This window comes from Leuciscus leuciscus (assembly GCF_965113295.1).
Source record: "Leuciscus leuciscus genome assembly, chromosome: 16".
Taxonomy (NCBI): Eukaryota; Metazoa; Chordata; class Actinopteri; order Cypriniformes; family Leuciscidae; genus Leuciscus; species Leuciscus leuciscus.
In genome coordinates, this window is record NC_138740.1 from 15,968,316 (window position 1) to 15,992,422 (window position 24,107).

At 38.5% G+C, this 24,107-nt stretch overlaps 1 protein-coding gene across 1 annotated transcript; it reads left to right on the top strand.

The window, feature by feature from the left end:
- Positions 1-8,288: 8,288 nt before the first annotated feature.
- On the top strand, positions 8,289-21,775 carry vtnb (vitronectin b). Its single transcript, XM_082140422.1, has 9 exons — positions 8,289-8,444; positions 8,539-8,658; positions 16,227-16,451; positions 16,542-16,681; positions 17,776-17,932; positions 19,297-19,446; positions 19,520-19,751; positions 19,830-19,987; positions 21,361-21,775. The coding sequence occupies exons 1-9, from the start codon at positions 8,390-8,392 to the stop codon at positions 21,480-21,482; spliced, it is 1,359 nt and encodes a 452-aa protein (XP_081996548.1). The 5' UTR covers positions 8,289-8,389; the 3' UTR covers positions 21,483-21,775.
- Positions 21,776-24,107: the final 2,332 nt, after the last annotated feature.

A 24,107-nucleotide genomic window follows, 5' to 3' on the forward strand; every position in this document is an offset into this window, starting at 1 on the left:
CAAATGTTTGAGGTCATTACGCCTTTTAAAAAAAAAAAAGAAATTAGTTCTGCGTTATGTGATGAAACTCCTTGGTGCAAGCTGATGATATTTACAGCGTTAACTTCTTTGGCACCAGCTGATTGGTTCATGTTAAATCTGAAGCCAATAAGCTTGCAGCTCAACATTTAAATGGCTGGTTACTATTCACTATAGCAGTTTGCAGTGCGCTTTCAGAGTTCTTCTAAAAGCCTCCACCTCCCCAGCTCCACCTGTATAGATCTGCTATGTGTAATTGATATATGCTATTTGTGCAGTAGCAGTATGTCTTACATACTCACAGCAGTGTATCGACGTATGTATTGGCTGCAGCACGTTCCTGTACATGCTCTGCAGCAGCAGCAGCAATAATCTACAACAATGGCAATAATCAACAGCAGCGGAGCAGATCTATCCCACCAAGACCAAATACAGTAACATTGTCATAATCCCTTACTATGCTAAAAATCTTCTGAGAGTTGTCATGATATAAATACTTTTATTGAGCAAAGATGCATTGAATTGATAAAAAATATATAACTAAAGACATTTTTAATGTTACAAAATGTTTCTAATTCAAATAAATGCTGCTCTTTTGAACTTTCTATTCATCAAATAATCCTGATTTTTTTTTACCTGTTGCCTTTGTTCCCAATGTTCCTGCTTTTCATTTGTTATCATAGCGATTCATTAGTTTATTGATTAGCCCCACCTGTGCCTTGTGTTACCCCTCATTATTCTGTTTATTTCAACCCTCCTCAGAGTCTTTTTACACAACACTGTTTTAAACTGAAAACTTTTTATGTGTTTTGGCCGTTCATTTACAAGACAACTGTGTTTTGGGTGCCTGAAAACACAAGCTTTTGAAAATGGGTTTTAAAGTATAAGGGTTTGAAAACGATGCCTTTACAGTCTCCATGTAAACTACAAAAACATGAATTTGGGAAAACAGTGACGTCATGCGCATGTGTAATACATGTTCACGCATGCATATTACGTGTTCGCAGGGTGTTTCTTGACAATGTGACATCACCAACTACTGGCCTGGCAGCCTAATACAGTAATTTTTCAGATTCGTGTGAACGGGGATCTTTTTGACAATGTTGTCGTCTGTTTTTGGTACATCGCTGATGTGTAAACATACGGTTCAGGGGCCCAGGGCGGATTGGCCTCTGTGTCCTTGACCCGAGAGCTTTGCTTGACCACTATGGCTGGGGACATATAGTCCCATCCCCCCAATTTTTTTTTGGAGGAGCCATGGGGTTGTGGACTGGAGCGGCCTCATGGGCTGGAGTGGATTCTGGGATGGACTCTTGGGCCGGAGTGGATTCTGGAGCGGACTCAGGGTCAGAAGCCCTGTCTGGACTCTGGTCAGGGGCTGGAGTCCTCTCTGGACTCCGGTCAGGGGCTGGAGTCCTCTCTGGACTCTGGTCAGGGGCTGGAGTCCTCTCTGGACTCTGGTTAGGGGCTGGAGTCCTCTCTAGACTCTTGTGAGGGGCAGGAGTTCTCTCTGGAGTCTGGTCAGGGGCAGGAATCCTCTCTGGACTCTGATCAGGGGCAGGAGTCCTCTCTGGACTCTGGTCAGGGGCTGGAATCCTCTCTGGACACTGATCAGGGGCTGGAATCCTCTCTGGACTCTTGTCAGGGTCTGGAATCCTCTCTTGACTCTGATCAGGGGCTGGAATCCTCTCTGGACTCTGGTCAGGGGCTGGAGTCCTCTCTGGACACTTGTCAGGGTCTGGAATCCGCTCTGGACTCTGGTCAGGGGCTGGAGTCCTCTCTGGACTATGATCAGGGGCTGGAGTCCTCTCTGGACTCTTGTCAGGGTCTGGAATCCTCTCTGGACTCTGGTCAGGGGCTGGAGTCCTCTCTGGACTATGATCAGGGGCTGGAGTCCTCTCTGGACTCTGGTCAGGGGCTGGAGTCCTCTCTGGACTATGATCAGGGGCTGGAGTCCTCTCTGGACTCTTGTCAGGGGCTGGAGCTGATGTGTGTGGCCTAAACGCACCTAGGCTGCATTTACACTAGCACAAAAAATCCGATATTTTACTCACATCTGATACTTTACTCACAATTTGTTTCACACGTGTAAACACGAAATATCTGATATTTTCGCATCAGATCTGAGCCACTTCCAAATGTGGTTTGAAATCAGATACATATCCGATATCTGGACATCCGACCTACGTCATGTTTATTCACAAATATAGCTTTTTAATGTTGTATTATGAGGCAGACGTGCCTATATGCGCTCGCTCAGATCTTTTTATTGAGGTGGGAACTTTATATTTATATTTGTAAAGAAAAGAAATTTTGCGAACACAGAAAATCCAGGAGCTGGTTTTAAACCTCTGCCCGTGACTTTTGTAAATAAAACAGCTTTACTACTGAAAGCTACATTATATTTCACAGCAATGAGATGATAACTTCCCTGTAATTAAACCAACAAGCTTAGTCTATTACACTCTCTCTCTCTCTCTCTCTCTCTCTCTCTCTCTCTGGTTAATTCATTAAAATATCTATCCATCCAACCATCCATATATATATATATATATATATATATATATATATATATATATATATATATATATATATATATATATATATACACACACACACACACACACACACACACACACACACAGAGCTACTTTATTTCACTTCAGAATTCTAGATCTGAGCTGTAAATAAAAAAATATTTCCGGACTATGTAGGTTATCTGTTCCGTCAGATACATACAAAACATTCATGAGTCATGACAGCTGTTGTTTTGGCCATGCTGGCAAATTAATCATGACCACCCGACATGAATTATATAAATAATTGTAATAGCACGGCCATTAAAAACAAGGGTCTACCATGTGCATAGTAAAACGATCACCGAAAATGTTTCATTTTGGGCGGGAATTAATGTAAACACAGATATCGGATACCGGTCCTGTCTAAAGTGAATAAACAGGCGGGCCAAAAAATCAGATATGGTCAAAAGATCGGATCTGTGCATTAAAGACTTGCAGACCATAATGCAAAGATGAGTAGGGTATGTGTATTTTGTACAACATTTGCAACTGCTTTTTTATCACGTAATTAGAAGCACTATAATTTTAAAATTGTAGCCTATCTTCTGTTAGTTACATAGCAGCCACTGAACAGACATTTATTTTATAATGCAAAGTATTTTTGCAACACTATAAGTGTGTCCCATCGGGTAATAAAATGTTCTATACACACTTGCAGTCTTCACGCATACTTGAACACTTGGGCCAAATACAGGAAATATGTCGTAGACAAGTGCAAAGACCGCAAGTATGGGTATTTGGACAGGGCAAAACTCTAATCGTGAACAAGCTAACTCAAACCGTGACGCCATCTCCTTCCTTCATCACCATCCTCTGATGTGACAATAATAATCAGAAATGCTTATTTAACATTTTAAACTATATTAATATATAAAACAGTTTGTATTGTAATAATTTTTCACAATAATACTGTTTTACATTATTTTGATTAAATAAATGCAGCCTTGGTGAACATAAAAGACTTATAAAAACATTAAAAAAAACTTGTTACAGTTCATTTTGATTGCCCACTTCAGACATTCTACTAACTGTGAGTTACTTTACAACTACAAGTCAACTAGCAGTCATTAGAGTATTAGTAAACTGTCTGCTTAATATCTGCCAACACTTTATTTTGATGCTCCCCAACAGAGATTCTACTGACTATAAGTAACTTAGTATATGTCAACTTATTCTACTAACCCAAACCCAAACACCAAACACCTAACCCTATAACCTTAACACCCTACTCTACAGTCTACTAATACTCTAATGAGAGTTAGTTGACATGTAGGTTTCAATAAATCAAGTTTATTGGAACAGTTTATTATTCTTTATGTAGCCACTTGTGCTCATTGGATAAACTAAAAGGGACGTGAAATTATGAAGACGAAATACTCCAAGACACTCACGTGGAGAAGTAAAAAGCCTTTAATTAGCTGGGCTAAATCCTTAAAAACAATTAAAACTGTAGATCTACGCGTTTCGGCTACACAGCTTTCTTCAGGATACTGAAGAAATGACTCTGGTCTGGCCTCCTCCACTAACAGAGGAAGAGCAATACAAAATATATGATTGTCATTGCATTCTGTATAGGAGCCATTTGTTGTATGGCAAAGTTTTTGTTGTCTACTGAATGGCTCTGTGACTGTGAGTATAATTAGAGCACCTGAGAAAAAGTGTGTGCGTTGGTAATTGCGAAGCACACAGTTTTTGAACGCACGGCAGGGTAGCGCACAGGTGGATTTTAATCTTATGCTGCCTATAAGGTATGGCCACAAGAAGTTTTGAGACAAGTTTTGAGACCATGTTTAATGGTGCACATAAAGAAAGACATTTGTTTGCATCTACATCCGTCTGAATGGACTCTGTTTGTACACGTTCTAAACTTGCTTACTCTTATTACGGCAACGGCTTTGGAAAGCCATTACACATTCATTCAGCAAACATACAGTATAGCTTCATAAAGTCTTCAAATTCATTTTGAAATCCTGAAGAAGGTTGTGTAACTGAAACACGTAGATCTACATTTATAAATGTTTTAATGATTTAGCCCAGTGAATTAAAGGCATTTTAGTTTACCACGTAACGAGTATTTCGTCTTCATATTTTTTATGTTTGTTAGACCTTTTCTTTTCGTTTGCATATAAAATGTTTTGTACCTTTCCAGTTTGACTTTTACAGTTCCATAACTCCACTTTAAAAATTTCATAGTTTTATATAGCCTTGTGCAAGAGCTATATGGCTTTTATTTTTCTGTTCACAAAACTAAGATAAGGGTTAATGAATGTTGAATACAAATTTCAGTCTTTTCCTGAAACCCAGTTCATGCATGAACATGATGTGCTCAGCTGGATTACTGTAATAAATTTAAGATCATTAGTGATCAACAGATCAGCCAAGCATGTGATACACCTGATAATCTTACAGACTGAGACTAGTGCCTTTACTTACACTTTTATCAACATGAATTAGTCATCTTTACAGACTTTGAACTCTCCGTTTGTAATTATTAAGGACTTAATGTGAAAATGAAATCAAGAATGACCAGTTTCATCTTTGAAGCCCATTGACCAATACAATGAAAATATTTCATCTATTATAACAGCCTGATACAGTATGTGCAAAAGGTCCAACATATACTTTTGTCCAAAGTTATGATCTTCTTTTAGCAATTCTGTTACTTAAAGATACAGCTCGTGTTACATAATCTCACTTACACAACCTTTGGAGTTAATGTGTGTGATGGGAGGACAGCTTCCAATAAAACTCAAATCCTATAATTTCAAAGCTTTTTACATTGATAGTCAATGCAGTAAATGTAACATTTGCATGAAATATCTGTCTCTATGTTCCTTATAGGCACTGAGAATACATAGATACTGCTCTCAATTTACAAGGTCATAATAACAGTAGCTTTATGGAGCTGTTCAGCATTATTATAGATTATCTTCTTTAGTACATTGAGCTTTGATGCTAGACTGTGGTTGCAGCAGGACATTGTAGTCATCTTTATGGCTGTCTAACAGACACTAAGTCTTCCAAAAACGTCTATTGGGAGATAATCTCAAGGTCTTGAAATATTGTTTCTGAACGCATACACCCCCTTTCAGGAATCCTTGTGGAATTTAGTATTTCTACACATGCTCTGGGTCATAATTCATGTCAAAGACAGCTGGGCATCTGCATTTGTCAAATGTCAGGGTTCTCCTGAGATTTTCTGATTATTACATGACATATCAATTCAACTCAATTGGACTTTAATTTGACAGTGGCCATATATGGTTTAAATCAAGATAATACCTTTAATGACAAACTTCCTTGTTCCTGAATATGAATTTTTATCTTTTTTTCAATGAACCCACTTATGGAATTTGACCTCAATAAAAGACAAAGTCCATTCATTCTACATTATCATCTAGCTTACCCATAGTCATTTGTGCCATTTCTGAATAATAACATCTGGCAGGACATCAAGTTACAGCCTGAAAAGAAATAAAGTAACAAACGTCATACGACTTATCTGAGATTCTAAGTTTACTCCAGTACAAATTAATTACTTTAAAGAACACGATTTGATTGTTTTAACCCTTAAATGCATGAATGTTTCGACAATCATTATTACATATTCGGGTCTTTAGCTACCCGGATCTATATCTAACACGGATGGATCTCTACCTGTCGCGATAATATAAAAACTCTCCTGATATTAGAGTAACAATTACAGAAGAATAACAAAGCTTTTTTGTTACCTTTTGGAGCTTGGAAGAGTTCAGTTTGAGTAGATGTTTTTTAGACGAAGGAGAATCAAGGGACGGGGCGTAGCCAGAGGAGTGCAGTCCAGAGATGAGCGACCAAGGTGGATCTGTGGGCACGAGGGAGCCTGGCGAAACTGGTGAACTGATGGGCCACGGTGGAGCTGAGGGAGGGAACAGATTCAGATACAGGCTCGGGAACAGAAGACTCAGTAAGGGAAGTCCTGGCAGGACGAGACCCTGGACGGGCGGTCTCGGTGGGACGAGACTCTGGATGGGCGGTCTCGGCGGGACGAGACTCTGGAACGGGGACTGGAACAGCTCTGGGAATATGGACAGTCCTTGGGGCAGGAACAGGTCTAAGGACAGAAACCTGGTCTGGGAACATAGACATTCCTTGGGGCAGGAACAGGTCTAGGAACAGAACGGGGAACAGGAATCAGCGTGGCGGCGGCCATCTTGGCTGAGGGCTCAGGCAGCGAGGTGGTGGCCATCTTGGCTGAGGGCTCAGGCGGCAAGGCGGCGGCCATCCTGGCTGAGGGCTCAAGCGGTGAGGCGGCGGCCATCTTGGCTGAGGGCTCAGGCTGGGCAGGCATGACGTGAAGAAGCCTTGGGTCTGGCTGTGTTCTGGATCGGTGCACGATGCTCTCCAGGCACCGGATGACAGTCTCCCTCCAGTCCAGTCCGGTGGTGTCAGGGAGGTCGATGGGATGGTAAAACGTGGCCCCGATCCGGAACAAGGTTCTCAGGCTCTCGTCGTCGAGGGCGCTGGTGACGGCAAGGCGGCAAAAGTCCTTGGTAAAGGAAAAAAAGTTTTGGCTCTCCTGAACCATGATGATAATTTTGACCCTATAAGTCCATTTTGGGCGGTCCGATCTTCTGTCACGGTGTGAGGTAACAGGTGAGACAGATGAGCTAATGAGGGTTACCAAGGAAAAAAAATGAGTGGCGGGAAAACAGAACAAAGGAAGACATTTGACTAATGAAAATACAAACAAACACTGACACGTGACACTATCATTTTCAACATCTTCAAAATCAGTATTTTGATCGCTGACAGCTTCTTCACCAGATCCACCATCAAGTGACAGAGACACTAATATTTGATTGCGTTCAGTACTTGCTCTGCAGTAAATCTCTGAGCCATTTAAAATTTTGCTGATGATTCTTCCCATTCAGTTTTCTACCTGCGGCAACTATGAGTGAAACGTCACTTCATCAATGTGTATCACACATTGCTACCTTCATGAATAAAGGTGAATTATATGGATTACATTAAGTGACTGCATGTATTGCTTTAATAGCTGAATTATCAATATCTTCACAGTAATGCACTGCAAGCACAGTAAAAAATAAAGAAATAAAAAATGAAACGATATTTCAACAACAGAAATGATCGTGATACCAATGCAGACACTACATTCACAGCGACTTATCAAGTTTAGTAAGCAAAGTTATAGTTCTTATTCCTCCAATTATTTCAGCACCTTGGTCAGCACACTTGTCATATGAATTGAACAGACTTTTTCCACATCTTTTGATGCAAATATTTCTGTAATGGGGTTGAAGGCCTATAGCTCAATGCTCTTACATACAGTATATGAATGTTTAAAGTGGTAAGAATCTCTCATTTTTCTCTTTAGAATGTTAAAGACTGAACTGAACATCAGCCGTTTCAATATAAACAGCTATAGCTTAGATGCTCAGACAGTGAAATCAATAGTAGCCAGCTCAATAGTAGTTCAATATTTAGGCCACAGAAACAGTCCTGCTTATTACCATTCTGTAAGCCTTATACATTTCAGACCTCATTTGGTTACATCTTTGTTAAACTCTCTTAAGTTTAAATCAGCTTATATAGGCTTTAATCGTAACATGCAGGCCTACATGTAACAGAGAAACTTTGTAGTTCTAATCATTGATTCTTTCAGACTAAACAAACAGGGTGACTTTTGGAACCATCGATCGGCACAGATGTCTGAACTGTCCTCTGTCGTTCTTTCACACTGGGGTTTCTAGCAGTTTAGGCACTCACTGCTGACAGATGTGGCATTAAAAATGAAAATTGTGATTTTATTATCCCTTGTTTTGGCGACTTGTTTCGCTGCGGAGGGTAAGTGCCTCAAAAACTGCTTTGTTATTATTAGACTGCTGGTCTATTCTCATTGACTTTCAGAAATATTCACATTTTATTGCATTTTCCACAGACACATGCACGGGACGCTGTCAGAGTGGCTTTGATCCTACAAAGAAATGCCAGTGTGACAGAATGTGCAAGTACTATGGAAGCTGCTGTGAGGATTTTGACAGAATTTGTCGGACAAAAGGTAAGAACTTGATGCACATTCAAATAGTAATTAATGTCAAACTTTTATTTTTGTATTTTAATGCACGCTAAGGTTCAAATGTTTGAAGTCTGTAAGATGTTTTAGAACGTAGTCTCTCATGCTCAACAAGGCTGCATTTATTTTATTAAAAATAATAGTAAAAACAACAGTAATATGTTGAAATAAAAAATAAAAAAGCTGTTTGGATTTAAATAAGCAAATGCTTAAGAGTCTATGATTGGATCATTATTGCAGTGATTATGATGTTTCTAGCATGTTATATGTGTGGCAAAAGTTCTTCTAACCCTAATTGATGGAGTGTTTAGCTTTTCATTTCTTAAACAACCATGTAGAAAGACGTATCATAGCCATATTCCAGGAGATATTGAAAAACATTTATGAACTAGGCCTATTGAGCTTGTTAAAGCTGAAGTGTGTTTTACTATATCTAGCTTTTTTTTTCTATAGTTTATTATGTATAGGCAGCTATAAGTCCACAATTCATGGGATGATTTCCCTGAAAAGTGTAGACACTGTGGTACTACATACATTGCTCTGTTTGTTTGAGCAGTTTGAGCAGTCCTAGACAACAACACTGGCTAAACCATTGGTGTGAGATTGGGGAGGGGCTTTCTGTTATGACTGACCAATGGCAGATGAGGGGAGTGTGGTGTTTACAATAAGGTTTTGCAACAACTATGTGCACTTTTGGCCCTTTGTGGACTAATAAACTTTTAAAACACACTTTTCACAGTCCCAAAAGTTATTTATTTCTCTACTAACAATTCAATATATATACATGCATTACATGACAATTCTGTCTCTTTTTTGTCTTTTCTGAAACATCATAAACATTAAATCTTCCAGTATCATTTTCTTGAATTATGCATTGTTTAATGGCGTTCCTTGATGGAAATGAAAATTAGAAACATTTATGTATCCTAAATACACACAATTAAATAGCATTTTCAATCTTTTTGTCATTTAACTTTTTTTTTTTTTTTTTTACTTAACTAAATAACAATACAAATTCTAAACATAAGACATACAACATATACACAATAATAAAAGGGAGGAAAGAAAAATTAAATACACAATAAGCAACCAGAATAACAGTGTGACAAACCATTTCTCCTTTTGTTTTCAGAATAATCTAGAAACCACCCCATCTTTGATTAAAAATATTGGCCTGAAGAGTCATGAAGTTTCACCAGCATTTGTTCATTTGAGGAATTATTTTAACACATTTTACAAATTTACAGCTTGATTGGAAATTGGAAAAAAAATATGCTGTTCACAAGTGATATATTTACAATGATTCCTTGATTTTGCTGTTTCCTTCCCACATCACATGTCTCTTATCTCAAACTTGCACTTCACAGACACTAATTATGTTCTTAGTCAAGAACTAAACTTTGATAAAACTTTATTACTCACAAAATTGTTTGTTGTGGAAGAAGTGACGACTATGGTAGGGGTGAACGAGGATAGTTATAACACACATGGTTTAAAACTTTCCACACATGCCATCATGACAACATTTTCTGTATTTTCTAGTTGCTATATCAACACTATAAAAAAAAAAAATTGCGCCAAAAAAAAAAAAAAAATCTTTGGAAGATATCGCTGAACATTACTGAAGTAAATTTTTCATCTCTGTTTTTTGTGTTTATTTAAAATGAGACTAATCTGATATTATTTAAATTTTAATAAATCTGTTATTTAACAGTTTAGAGTACTACACAGGTTTAAATCCCCGTTGCGCAGATGGGGCATGTTGTAACATGTTGACAAAATATTTTAGTTTGTCTTGTATATATTTTTTTGATTAGATCAGATAACATTTGAAGCTGTCATATGGTCATGTTACATTGTGCCCCACCTATGGGGCATGTTGTTACATTTCACTTCCATTCTTTCGGGGTAAATCAAGAAAAAAAAAAGTATACACTGAATTAATGAAAACAAAACCACATAATTGTACTACACATGCGTGAAATGAATGCAGGAAAAAATAAATACTCTGAACCTCAAGTGAATTTACTCAAACTGAGAAAGTCGAAAAGTGTTAGGTTATGCCCCGCTCTCCCCTACACTGAAAACTGAATGGTTATTTCACTGTAAATGCTGTGATTATATTTTCTGTCTTTGACTAGATCATAACAGGTAAAACATCAATTTATGTACATAAGGCAGTAACAAAATATAACATGCTTTCAAGCACTTTTAAGACCCCAAGACGTTTTATTGTGCTCTTCACTAAAAAGTGTAATGCTTTTCCAAGGAAGACAAAGATGACTTAAAAAAAATAAATAAAGATTTGTTAAATAACTCAGATTAGTAATGCAAACAACGATCCAACAATACAAAACAGTGTGCTGTGCACAAATACCAGACAAAGTTATTCAAAATGAAAGGCTTAAATACACAAATTGTGATGAACAATAACACAGCTGTGCTCATTAGATGAATAACCACGACAACAGATAGACTGGTAGGAAACTGAACACAAGGAACACATGTGATTGAAAATAAACTAAAAGTCCATGATAATGAGACAGAACATAAACGGGACATAACGCCCCCTCCTGGGAGCCGCAACCTCGTGCCAAAACAGAAGAGATGAGGGAGGGATCAAGGGGGCTTTAGAGGTGGAGGAGGGTGGGGAGAAGGCGAAGGGCTGGTGAAAGGGGCAGGCAGATGAAGACCAGAGAGGAGCAGGTGGTAATGACGGGAGGAGTGACCAGATAGTGCAGACCAAGTGCGCAGTACGGCGGAGTCAATGGAGGGAGGAGCCAAGGTGTAGGATGGGCCGACGACATCTGCGGGATGACCGACAGAGACAAAGCTAATGTTAGGGGATCCCAGGGGGCAGACGGAGAGCTGATGGGTGACACCCCTGGCTCTGGAGACCAAGGCGAGGGTGCATCGATGAGTGCTCGAGGTGGAGGCAGAGTGCCTCAGGGCTTAGGCGGAGTAGGTGCACTTGAGGACCAAGGTGGAAACGGAGAGAACTGAATGGGTGGAGAGACAGAGTGGCGCGAATGGCTCGCAAGTCCGTGGCGCAGGCAGGGTGACGGCTGACCAAGTGGAGCCAGAGGGATGAGGGTCTCTGGTGGAGCCGAGGGTGGGAGGAGCCAAGGAGGCGCCGATAGGTCGACGGGCTGAGGTGGAGAGAAGGGATCAGCAGCCGGAGGCGTCAGAGGGTTAGACGAAGGGCTGCAGGGAACCAGCTGAAGTGAGACAAAAGTGAGGCTGAGCTCTGCAGTGGAGGTGGGAGAGGGAGGCTGGGCGGGATCACTGATGACAATATAGTATTCATATGGGATGATGATTCAGGCATTATATAGGGCTGAATCAGTGACGATGAGGAGAGTACAGATAGCTCAGGGTGGGAGGCAGTTCCTCAGTGTCCCAGTCTATAAGCCAGTCCACTGTGTCAAGCTCTACCATGACTCCTACTGGGATGATAGTTGCTGGCTCACGCCCCTGGTCAGACTCACGTTGGGGTTGGCTCCAGGGCGATATTTGGCGCTATCATCACAGACTCTGTCCTTGCGGCGGATGGAAGCTCTCCGTCTACGGGGAGCTCTGGCGTTGTCGTCTCCGTGGTTAGGGGTGGTGGTGTGCTGGGCTCTGGGTCTGGATCGGGAGTAGACTCTCTCCAGACAGCCTCCTTCCAGTCAAGTTCTGTGGTTTAAAGTCTCACTGAGGGCTGTCTTTAAAGAAAGCTGTCCATTATAGGTCCATTATAGGAAGCCCTTCACGTGCTGGTGTGGCGAACTTCGCTGCATAATACATTTGTGTTCCGGTATTCTAACGCTTTTCCAAGGAAGACGAAGGTGATTTCAAAATAAAACAAGATTTATTAAATAACTCAGAATAGGAATGCAATTAATGATTCAACAATTCACAACAGTGTGCTGTGCACAAATAATACCAGACAAAGAGTGATTTAAAATAAAGGGTGTAAATACACAAATGGTAATGAGCCATTACAAACAGCTGTGCTCATTAAATGAATAACCACGACATCAGATAGATTGGAGGGAAACTGAAGAAAGAGACACGTGACTGAAAATAACAAACTAAAAGTCCATGATAATGAAACAGAACGTGTTAAACGTGACAGCAACAAAAAAAAAAAACTAAAATCTTTCTTTTCACTAAAATCAACCCCTGGAACAAACACACTTAAGAAAAAAAAAATATATATATATATATATATATAAAGAACCCCTAGCTCTTGACTTTATTTTGAAGAACCCTTTTTTAAAAAGGTTCTAAGGAGAAATGTCTTAAAATATTGTTTACGAGCTGTTAATTTATAACAATTTAGTTACAATTGAAACTGAACTTGAAAAAGTAATTAATTAAAACTAGATCCATAAAATCATCCAATGATATGAACCCCTAAAAGGTTCTAAGTGCCTGACAGTATGGGATGATTATAGTCTCAATATGATTGACACGTGCAAGCACACTTATCAATGAACTTCATACATGTTGCAGAAATGTTTTATCCATGCCTTTCAACTTGCGTGTGCAAAATTCTAAATTGAATGAATGTGAAGCAATTTGTACAAATAGAGACATTTTTGTGAATACAAATGTTTTCCTTTGTATTAGTGTATCATAATTTGCGCATGCAACACAGAAGATGTGCATGTGTGGATCAGGTGACACGCGTGCATTCATTGACGTCTTCTCTGAGTCGATCTCATTTGATTCATTTGGATTTTGAGACTTTCTTTTCGCGGTTTTTAAGCATTTCACAACCCACACACAAACAACTACAAATGAATAGGCCTGGTGCTAATTATTAATGTGTGCACAACTACCCATCTATTTGACAAATTCACAAATGTGCGTCACTACATTTAAACTACAATACAACTTGTGTGTGCAAAATCCAAAATCACATGAATGTGCAGCATTTTGTACAAATAGAGACATAGTTGTTAATACAAAACCTCGATTTTAAATTAATGTAGGCCAGAATTTGTGCGTGCAACAAGTAAGATGTGCATTTGTGGATCAGGTGACACGCGTGCATTCATTGACTCGTTTCTGAGTCGATCCTATTTGATTCATTTGGATTTTGAGACTTTCATTCCGCGGTTTCGCCTTGCTCGATCCACACACAGATGTCTGAGAAAACCTGCTACCACTAGATGGCAGTATTCCGCTGAAACAGACAACGGCAGCGTAATCAAGCGTTCTTCCTCATTTAAGACGCTTAATGTGAGTGATATTGAAGCACCACATTTAGTACACAATATTGGCCTACCTTATTAATAAAGCATATTTATATAGGCAAACAGATTGCATCAGATTATGAACAACACTCATAGAAAAACATTATAAAACGCTTAACGTGTAATAGCGCGTTGCATGTTCAATAAGGTGTATTGGCAACTGAGTTTAAATATCACCGTCATTACTGCATTGACGTTAAGCTTTTTCTTTATAATATGCGCTATGGGAGGAAAACTATATAGCCTACAGACAAGAGCCTATGAATGCGACGCACGGCGTTTCACGTTAATGGCATTTCCCTTCCTGAGCCTGTTAAAAAGAAAAAGCTTAACATGGCATAAGCTTGGCATTTTTTCCTGTTAAAAAAACGTGAAATTTCGCATTTGCGTTCATATTATAGGCTTAATTTTTATCTGACTACACATTGTATACATAGCCTACAAGCTTTGGAAGCCGTCTGTTTTTAAATGTTAAAGACGATTTTCGCAGTACATTTGTTTTCCATTGACCCATAAGCCACTGTTATAGGCTATATGAGTTTTAACAATATGCAACCATTGTATATCGACATGAAATGTTAATTGAAAATCAACTGGCCCTACGTGTGTGTAGCTGCATATTTCTACATGAGAATGATTTGACGCGCTAACCACGGCTCATGATGCACAAGGGAACGTCTGCCAATTCCACTAACTGCGTTAAAACGTATAATTTGTTTTAATTAAAATTACTTTTAATATTTAAAAACAGACATTTTCAAATTCCAAAGCTCGTAGAAGGTTCCTGTAAGACTGACTTACAGGTACATTTGCATTTACTATAATTTGAATGAATGACTGGACGTTTATATTTTTTTGACTGTGAGTGGAATTTGCAGATGGTCCCTTAAGAAAATGCGGTGAATATCAAAACCTAAAACTTGCTTCACCGAGCTCTCGGACCGGTTGCTCTCCCATACACACGCAAAGTTAAACGCAACTGCAGAATTTCATGTTAAGCTTTTTCTTTTTAACAGGCTCAGGAAGGGAAATGCCATTAACGTGAAACGCCGCGCGTCGAGGCTCTTGTCTGTAGGTTATATAGTTTTCCTCCCATAGCGCATATTATAAAGAAAAAGCTTAACGTCAATGCAGTAAGACGGTGATATTTAAACTCAGTAGCCAATACACCTTATTGAACATGCAACGCGCTATTATACATTAAGCATTTTATAATGTTTTTCTATGGGTGTTGTTCATAATCTGATGCAATCTGTTTGCCTCTATAAAGTATGCTTTATTAATAAGGTAGGCCAATATTGTGTACTAAATTTGGTGCCTTCAATATCACTCACATTAAGCGTCTTAAATGAGGAAGAACGCTTGATTACGCTGCCGTTGTCTGTTTCAGCGGAATACTGCCATCTAGTGGTAGCAGGTTTTCTCAGACATCTGTGTGTGGATCGAGCAAGGCGAAACCGCGGAATGAAAGTCTCAAAATCCAAATGAATCAAATAGGATCGACTCAGAAACGAGTCAATGAATGCACGCGTGTCACCTGATCCACAAATGCACATCTTACTTGTTGCACGCACAAATTCTGGCCTACATTAATTTAAAATCGAGGTTTTGTATTAACAACTATGTCTCTATTTGTACAAAATGCTGCACATTCATGTGGTTTTGGATTTTGCACACACAAGTTGTATTGTATTAGTTTAAATGTAGTGACGCACATTTGTGAATTTGTCAAATAGATGGGTAGTTGTGCACACATTAATAATTAGCACCAGGCCTATTCATTTGTAGTTGTTTGTGTGTGGGTTGTGAAATGCTTAAAAACCGCGAAAAGAAAGTCTCAAAATCCAAATGAATCAAATGAGATCGACTCAGAAAAGACGTCAATTAATGCACGCGTGTCACCTGATCCACACATGCACATCTTCTGTGTTGCATGCGCAAATTATGATACACTAATACAAAGGAAAACATTTGTATTCACAAAAATGTCTCTAATTGTACAAATTGCTTCACATTCATTCAATTTTGAATTTTGCACACGCAAGTTGAAAGGCATGGATAAAACATTTCTGCAACATGTATGAAGTTCATTGATAAGTGTGCTTGCACGTGTCAATCATATTGAGACTATAATCATCCCATACCTGACAGAACCATTTAAGGTTCTATATAGAACCTTTTCTTCTGAGTGTATAAAGTTCCTGAAATTCTGTTTGGTGAATGTAGTACACATTTCACTTTTAATGTCTTAAAGAGAAACATTGTGAAAATGCTGTAGGCCTACTAATTGAATGTTAAATTGTTCCTCAGTTGCCCGTGGTGACATGTTTGATGTGCCTGAGGAGGATCTGACCTCTTCAGTGACACCGACAGAGGACTCGAATGTGACAGTCACCACCTCTCTGCCCCTCACCACCACAACTCCCACTCCTGTGTCTCCTACACTTCCACCCGATCCCGACGCCGTCACCTGTAGCGGTCGCACCTTTGACGCATTCATGCAGTTGAAGAATGGCTCAATCTTTGCATTCAGAGGTGAGTTCAGAGGTTGAATTCAATCACTATGGCTTTTTCTCAGTTCAACTACAGTTTTTCTACACAAGACTCTGTTCATTTGTGTTCCAGGAGACTATTTCTTTGAGTTAGATGACAGATCTGTCATGCCTGGGTATCCCAAACTCATCAAGGACGTGTGGGGCATCTCCGGGCCTATTGATGCTGCTTTCACGCGCATCAACTGCCAGGGAAAAAGCTACATATTCAAGGTCTGTTTATTGATTTTATTTAATATTAAAGAGGATATATTATGTTTTGTTACATTTTCAGCTTTCTTAAGTGTGTAATGTTTGAGCATGAAAAATGTCTGCAAATTTAGAAAGCACAAAGTCACTCCAAAGGGAGTTATTCTCTATATCAGTGCACACTGTTTCTGAACTCCCTGAAATGTCTTGATAGGAGTTTTCTGGGAACAAATACATCACAATATTACTCATTTAAATAATTCCAGCCCAAGTCATATGCAAAAAAAGGGAGGAGGTCTGGTTGAGTTGCATTAGTAGTAGTGTGATGAAATTTGCGGTTATATTAAGGGGTGTGGCATTTCTGAAACATGCTTGAAGCGTTTGACCAATCAGAACACACTGGTCCAGCTGACCAATCAGAGAACATTGTGCTTATCAGAAGGAGGGGCTTCATAGAGACAGGAACTATACAGAGCGTTACTGACAGACAGGGAAGAGAGGTCCTCAACATTCAAGCATGAAAATCTATTTTAGTAGACCCCAAATACAAAATCAAGACTAAAAGGGCATACTATGTCCTCTTTAAGGGTTCAGTGACTTGACACTCTTTAAATACATTTATTCAAAATTATATTAAAAATATTGCAATTCATACATACAGTAAAATGACTTTGATACAGTAAGATGGGTCTACAGGGTCAATAAGAATTCTAAAATATCAGATAATTTGAGCTTTTTATAACAAGGTTAGTTCAGGTTGTAAAATGTTATGTGGTGCGACTCTCCCCCCCCCCCCCCCCAAAAAAAAAAAAAACGAATAATATTTATAACTCAATAATTCATGATATTTTTTTAAATATATTTTTTAAAACTTTAAAAGAAATATGTTATTACTTTTTACTTGATGGTCACAGTGCCATTTTAGAATCATTAAAATCTAATTAAAAAACAAAAATAAAAAAAACATTAAAACATCAACACATTAACACATTATTTTTAATCAATATTTATTTATCATAGACACTCATATATGTCACTGACCAAGAGGCTAGTTTGACAGAAATTTAAATATTTAGAGCAACATGTCAAAGGTTATGTAACTTCATACTGAATTGCAGGGCAACAAGTACTGGCGTTTTGATGGTGACGTCTTGGATGAAGATTATCCAAGAGATATATCTGTGGGCTTCGAGAAGATTCCAGATGATATTGATGCTGCATTTGCAATCCCAGCTCCAAGTCATCATGGGAAGGAAAAAGTGTATTTTTTTAAAGGTATGTGAAAGTCAAATGAGGGTCATAATAGAGATGATGTATTTTTTTGTAGGCCAAAACCTGGAAATTTTAGCACTTCCGGTTCTATCGTCCTGAAGTCAATGGGTTTTTTTTTAATGGGTTTTTGGTGAAACACCTGAAATAAGGTCTGTGGTTAACACAAGATCAAGATATTTTCACATCAGTACACTCCCTTGTGATTTTTTTAAAGCTGTTACTTGCCAACAAGTGGCTAAATGCGACTACAGAGGTTGTAAGTGGCAATAAACGTCAATAAACGTCAAACGTTTTTTTAAATAAAGACTGAAAAAGTTGTCGGAATTTCAGCCTGTGTTTAAAATTGGCCCTTATACCCTAAATAGGGCACTATTTGGGGGAACAGCCATTTTTAGTGGTGTCTGAAACCATAGTGGACGTTATCGAGTGCACTTATTCAATCCCACAATGCACTGTAATAACGAGTGTACAACCGATGTATGCTCAACGGCTAGATAATACCCATAATGCACTGTGAGAGTCACACCGAATGAATTCCAGCATCTTGCCAGAACATGGTGGCCGCAGCTGAATCATCCATCCATCCATCCATCCTTTCATCCATCCATCCATCCATCCATCCATCCATCCATCCATCCATCCATCCATCCATCCATCCATCCATCCATCCATCCATCCATTCATCCATCCATCCATCCATCCATCCATCCATCCATCCATCCATCCATCCATCCATTCATCCATCCATCCATTTTCCAAACTGCTGGTCCAATGTGGGTACAGTGTAATATCATACAGGTATAAATTCCTTTTAAGTGATTATTAAATTGTTTAATTAAGGTTTATACACAGTTTCCATGACAGAGTTTAAGATAAATATTTTCCTTACTGCTGGAGCTGCCAGTTTGCTAAGTTTCAAATGGTTATTAAACTGCAAGCACAAACTATGCAAAAGCTACAGGCCTTCACTCACTCCTTTTCATTCACTCCTTCAAGTGGACTATATTAGTGGGCTAATGTAGGGAATAGTGAATGAGGGTATATGGAGCGATTTCGAACACAGCCTCAGTGATGATGACATTGAAGACATTCAACCATGCAGTTAGTTCATAGCCTATATTTAGCTCTTTCCTTCTGTCGGTTGTATTTAGGGCAACAAAAGTGGTGTTCATTATCATGATGAGAATTTTCAGCAACAATCTAAAAGCCAAAGGAAAAATCCTATTGGGTTTTTGTTGAGGGAACCAGTTTGATGCTAACTTAATAGTTGGCCTTCAAAAATATGTCATCACTGCAGCACTGCAATATGGTTATTCATCTTACGCAGTGGATTTATTCAACGTTTAATGTTTTCCTTTGTCCCACAGGGGACCAGTACTACCAATATGAGTTCAAACACCAGCCTTCCCATGAAGAATGTGACCGCATGACCAAGTCTTCACCTTCTGTCGCCTTCGCACGCTATACAAACCTGTACTGTGACTTGGACAGCGTGTTTGCTCAGCTCTTTCAAGGCAGTAAGTTTGCATGCATACCTTGTTAAACAGATGGTTCAATAAATGCAATTCAATAAATTCCCTGTCCACCCAGTTCAAGGGCATCACAAAGGGCCGCGCTTCATTTCCAAAGACTGGATTGGCATCAAACCTCCCATAGATGCTGCAATGGTTGGCCGACTGTATGTAAACCCTGGTCCTTCACCATCTCCAGCCAGCAGTCTTAGCAGAGGCCGAACCGGACGGAGAAAGAAGACCAGGGGTCGAGGAGCCAGAGTGAGCCGCTCGCTGTACTGGGAAGACTTTGGATTGGACTATGAGGAAAGGTGTGTTAATTATTGAGGTTTGCTGAGAGTATATTGTGCAGTAGATGTACAGATAATTTATCAATATTTGTTATATAGGTATCATGGAGCAGAGAAGAGTAGAAAAAATCAGAAAAAGGGCAGTGGAAGACGTCCATTTTTCTTTGACATGAGCTACGAGCCGATGGACTACATGGATGTGGAGGTCGTCCAAGAGAAGGCCACACCTGTGCAGAACGTCTTCTTCTTTAAGAAAGGTACTTCAGGTCATGATAATGTTCAGTTCATTCTGTTAGGATGAATCCAAAACATAAAGTTTCCTTTTAATGTGCACTCTGGAAGGTGGGTAAAAAAAAACAAACAAACAAACAAACAAAAAAACATCTTAATTATAAAAGTAAGGGGCTATTTTATGATTCAATCACAAATGGCAATAGAGAAATTACATACACTACCGTTCAAAAGTTTGAAATCAGTACGTTTTTTAAAGAAATTAACAAATTAACTATTTATTCAACAAGGATTAAACAAATTGATTAAAAGTGACAGTGAAGACACTTATAGGGCCCTATTTTAACGATCTGAAACGCAAGTATCAAACGCGAAACGCAATTAACTTTGTGAGCGGAACCCGACGCAAATCTAAAATGGGTTGGTCTGAAGAAGCTACATTACTCATAGGTGTGGTTTGGGGGTAACGTGAAATAAACCAATCAGAGCATCATCTCACATTCCCTTTAAAAGCAGGCGCATTTGTTCCATGGCGGATTGCTATTATAACAGCGGATTTGCCGGGCGCACGCCAGGAGCGGTTCACAGCCGAGTAGACCGACGCATATAATAATTTGGGTAAATGTCTAAACTAGATTTACGCCTATTTTTTCACATCTTCGTGGACACCACAATGATTTCCCTGGTGTGGAATATTTTTCCTTGTAATTATGAATGGTTTGCAAAAATGTGAACTGCTGTGTCTGTGTAGATGAGAGAAGCAAAGTGTATGCGTGTTGTGCACACGCTACATTATGGCCAAGCATGCGCCCTTAAAATTGTATCTGAACGCGCCACTGAAAACGTGGCACTGACTTTAGACTATAGGTTTTTCCTGGTCAGTGGTGGAATTGTTTTCTGGAACTGCAAAATAGCACCAGGGAACGCTTGCGCCGGAACACGCCTCCCCTTTCGCTGAACCGCCCCCGGGAGCGCAAGTTCATTCCCTAATTTACAGACGTGCGTCTGTGGAGGGAAAAGTCCGCTGTGCGTCGGGTGCAAAATAGGAATGATACATGCGTCGGTGTACAAAGTCAATTGCGCTGGGTGCAAGATAGGCCCCATAATGTTACCATTTATCACTGTCTCCACAAAACTCAGAAGCAGCACTACCATTTCCAATATTGATATTAGGCCTATTGATAATCAGAAATGTTTCTTGAGCAGCAAATCAGCATATTAGAATGATTTCTGAAGGATCACTGTGACACTGAAGACTGGAGTAATGATGTCTTCGATGCCCCCCCCCCCAAAAAAAAGAAAGAAAGTAGTGCACATGTTGTTTTAGTGGCAATAAAACACATTGTATTGATATATTTTTCAACATTTGTATTAATATTGTGGCATTGCTCCTCTATAGATAAATACTACAGGGTGGACCTGCAGACCAAACGCATTGACTACGTAAACCCGCCTTACCCAAGATCCATTGGCAAATATTGGTTGGGATGTAAAGAAAAAGACATGTCAGAAAAAAGATAAGAAACAAGGTATCCATATATGCGTTAATAACAAAGATTTTAATGTCATTGTCTAATTAGAAGTCATTTATAAGCATTAATCAGTACTATCAATATAGTTATCCTATTCTACCCATAAATATTCCTGATGTGTTACATTACAGTTATATCTGACAATGGTTTTGCATGCATTAGAACAAAGCTTCTGATCAATGTATTACTATGAATCAATATAATATGATATTGAATTAACTCATGAACTTTTCTTGTTATAAGTATAAAACTGCTGAATAATAAACTTTCTGTCCAATGCAACCAGTATTGTCGTATTTTCTCAATGTTTTTATATATGCCTTGGCTTGTCACCACTGGTGGAATGGAATATCATTATTTTTCTAATGAACCTATAAAAAAATTTGAAGTCTCAGTCTAATATATGGTATATCTTAAAACAAGCTGGAAAGTTAGTGTAGAGGAAGTGTAAGTGTAAGTTCCATTTCACATCCTTCATCTCTTTTTCTCTCTTTCCCAATGATAAGTGCATCCTCTAGTGGCATAAATGAGTGTTTCACTCACAGAGACAAGTATGTCCACATAAAAGTGACTGAGTGTGGCAGTATAGTATTGAGCTATGAGCAGTGTTGGGGAAAGTTACTTTGAAATGTAATGCATTACAATATTGCTTTACTCCCTAAAAAGTAACTAACTCAACTACTTTTTATGGTATGATTACTTTTTTCATCTCAGCTGAGCTTGCCTGCTTGCTTGTTCTTCAGCTAAAAAAAACATTTTGTTCTCTTGAACCTGTATTTGACAAAAAAGAAAAGATTTCCAATGTTTTCACTGATCAACTTAATTGGATTTTGTAAATATAACCGAATTTGAGTTGAGATAATTTAGAGGTTTCATTTTAACTGTGCTTAACTGTTAATGTGATTGTACTTTTTTATTTGTAAAAAATCATAAAGACAGATGTTTCCTTTTAAATGTGATGCACTACAACTGTACAGGACACGTGTAATTTTAAATTTTCACATTCACATTAAAACCATCCATTTTAATGGTTTAATCAAAAACTATCTAATTAATTGAATTCATAACTTAACAACTTAATAATAGGGCCCTATTCAATTTTTTTTTTTTTTTTTTTTAAGAAAATCAGTTTTGTGTATTTAATTTTTTCCAGTAATCAAATGAAGGCATAAAACTTTAATCTATCTTTTCTTCAAATGAAAATTAAACAAGCCCTTTAATTGTTTGGCAAACAAGTGCAACACAACAGAGGCTTACTGTTAAAATGATAACATGGAAGAAAATTTGTTTTAATAATAATTTTATTATAGTATTACATTAGTGTCACAATTTGGGTTTGTTCATGTCATGTTTCATTGTCTGTCATGTGATTCCCTGTTAGTCATGTGATCCTGCCATGTGTTCCCTTGTCTGATGTGTTATGTGGTCATTGGTTCATTGTTTCATTGTTCACAGGTGTCCTTTGTCTTGTCATTAGTCTGTGTATTGAAGCCCTCATGTTTGCCATGTGTCTTGGTCAAGTATTCTGTAATGATTCCTCTGCAGGCAAGCTAGTAGAACCCAAATGCAGTTTATTTAAACAAAACATAAAACAAAAACATGGCATGGCATGAAAAACTCAAAATGAAGACCGAAACATGAACATGAACTAACACAACAGAGGTCACATGAAACAATACTTGACCAAGACATATGACAAACATGAGGGCTTAAATACAGAGACTAATGACAAGACAAGGGACACCTGTGAACAATGAAACAATGAACCAATGGCAGGATCACATGACTAACAGGGAATCACATGACAGACATGGAAACATGACATGAACAAACCCAAAACGTGACAATTATAGAAAGAAAGAAAGAAAATGTAACAAATACATAACAACAGTAACTATAAAACCCATTACATATGTCACGAAAACAGGACAAATAAAATAACATAAAGAAAGAAAAAAGAAATACATAAATAGATAAATACAATTATACAAGGTTAAACATTCAACGTAATCTTTGACTTATATAAGACGTATGACATATTTAAGGCGCTATATAGATAAAGATGACTAGTCTTCACTTGACTTTTAAAACAAAGCTTCTTGCCCAGACGTCGACAGGCTCTGATCTCTCTGTTGTGGCGCTTGAGTTCCCTGTCAGGTTGGGGTTGGACTTCAGGCTTCGGGTCGAGTCTCCAGCTCAAGCCCTCCACCAAGGACAGCAAGTATGTTCTTTCCTATCCAATACAAAGATTATATGAACAAGTCAACTCATGAATGATATTTTAAGAGCTGTTTTACAACAGAATTGAATTCTGTTTGCACTGATTCTGTTATTTTCCTGTTTACCGTGTAGCCGCTTTGAAACAATATGTATTGTACTAAGCGCTATATAAATGAAGGTAACTTGACTATAACAAGAACATTACAATGAACACAAATTTGAAAATCTCACTACAAAACAATCCAGAGTTGAAGACACTTGATGATAATCCTACTGTTACACTTCCTCACACCTGAAATTACTGCTCGAGTGAATCTCCTGAACTTCTCCAATCTACAGTAGATCATTTCTAATCCATTTATGTTGTGACATCTGATCTAAAGTGGGCCGTTTC

Bases quoted from the DNA above. Each gene is read 5' to 3' on its own strand.
- vtnb (XM_082140422.1), top strand. From the start codon at position 8,390: ATGAAAATTGTGATTTTATTATCCCTTGTTTTGGCGACTTGTTTCGCT. The intron at 16,682-17,775 runs GTCTGTTTATTG...ACTGAATTGCAG, and splicing joins GAAAAAGCTACATATTCAAG to GGCAACAAGTACTGGCGTTT. The intron at 17,933-19,296 runs GTATGTGAAAGT...TTTGTCCCACAG, and splicing joins AAAAGTGTATTTTTTTAAAG to GGGACCAGTACTACCAATAT.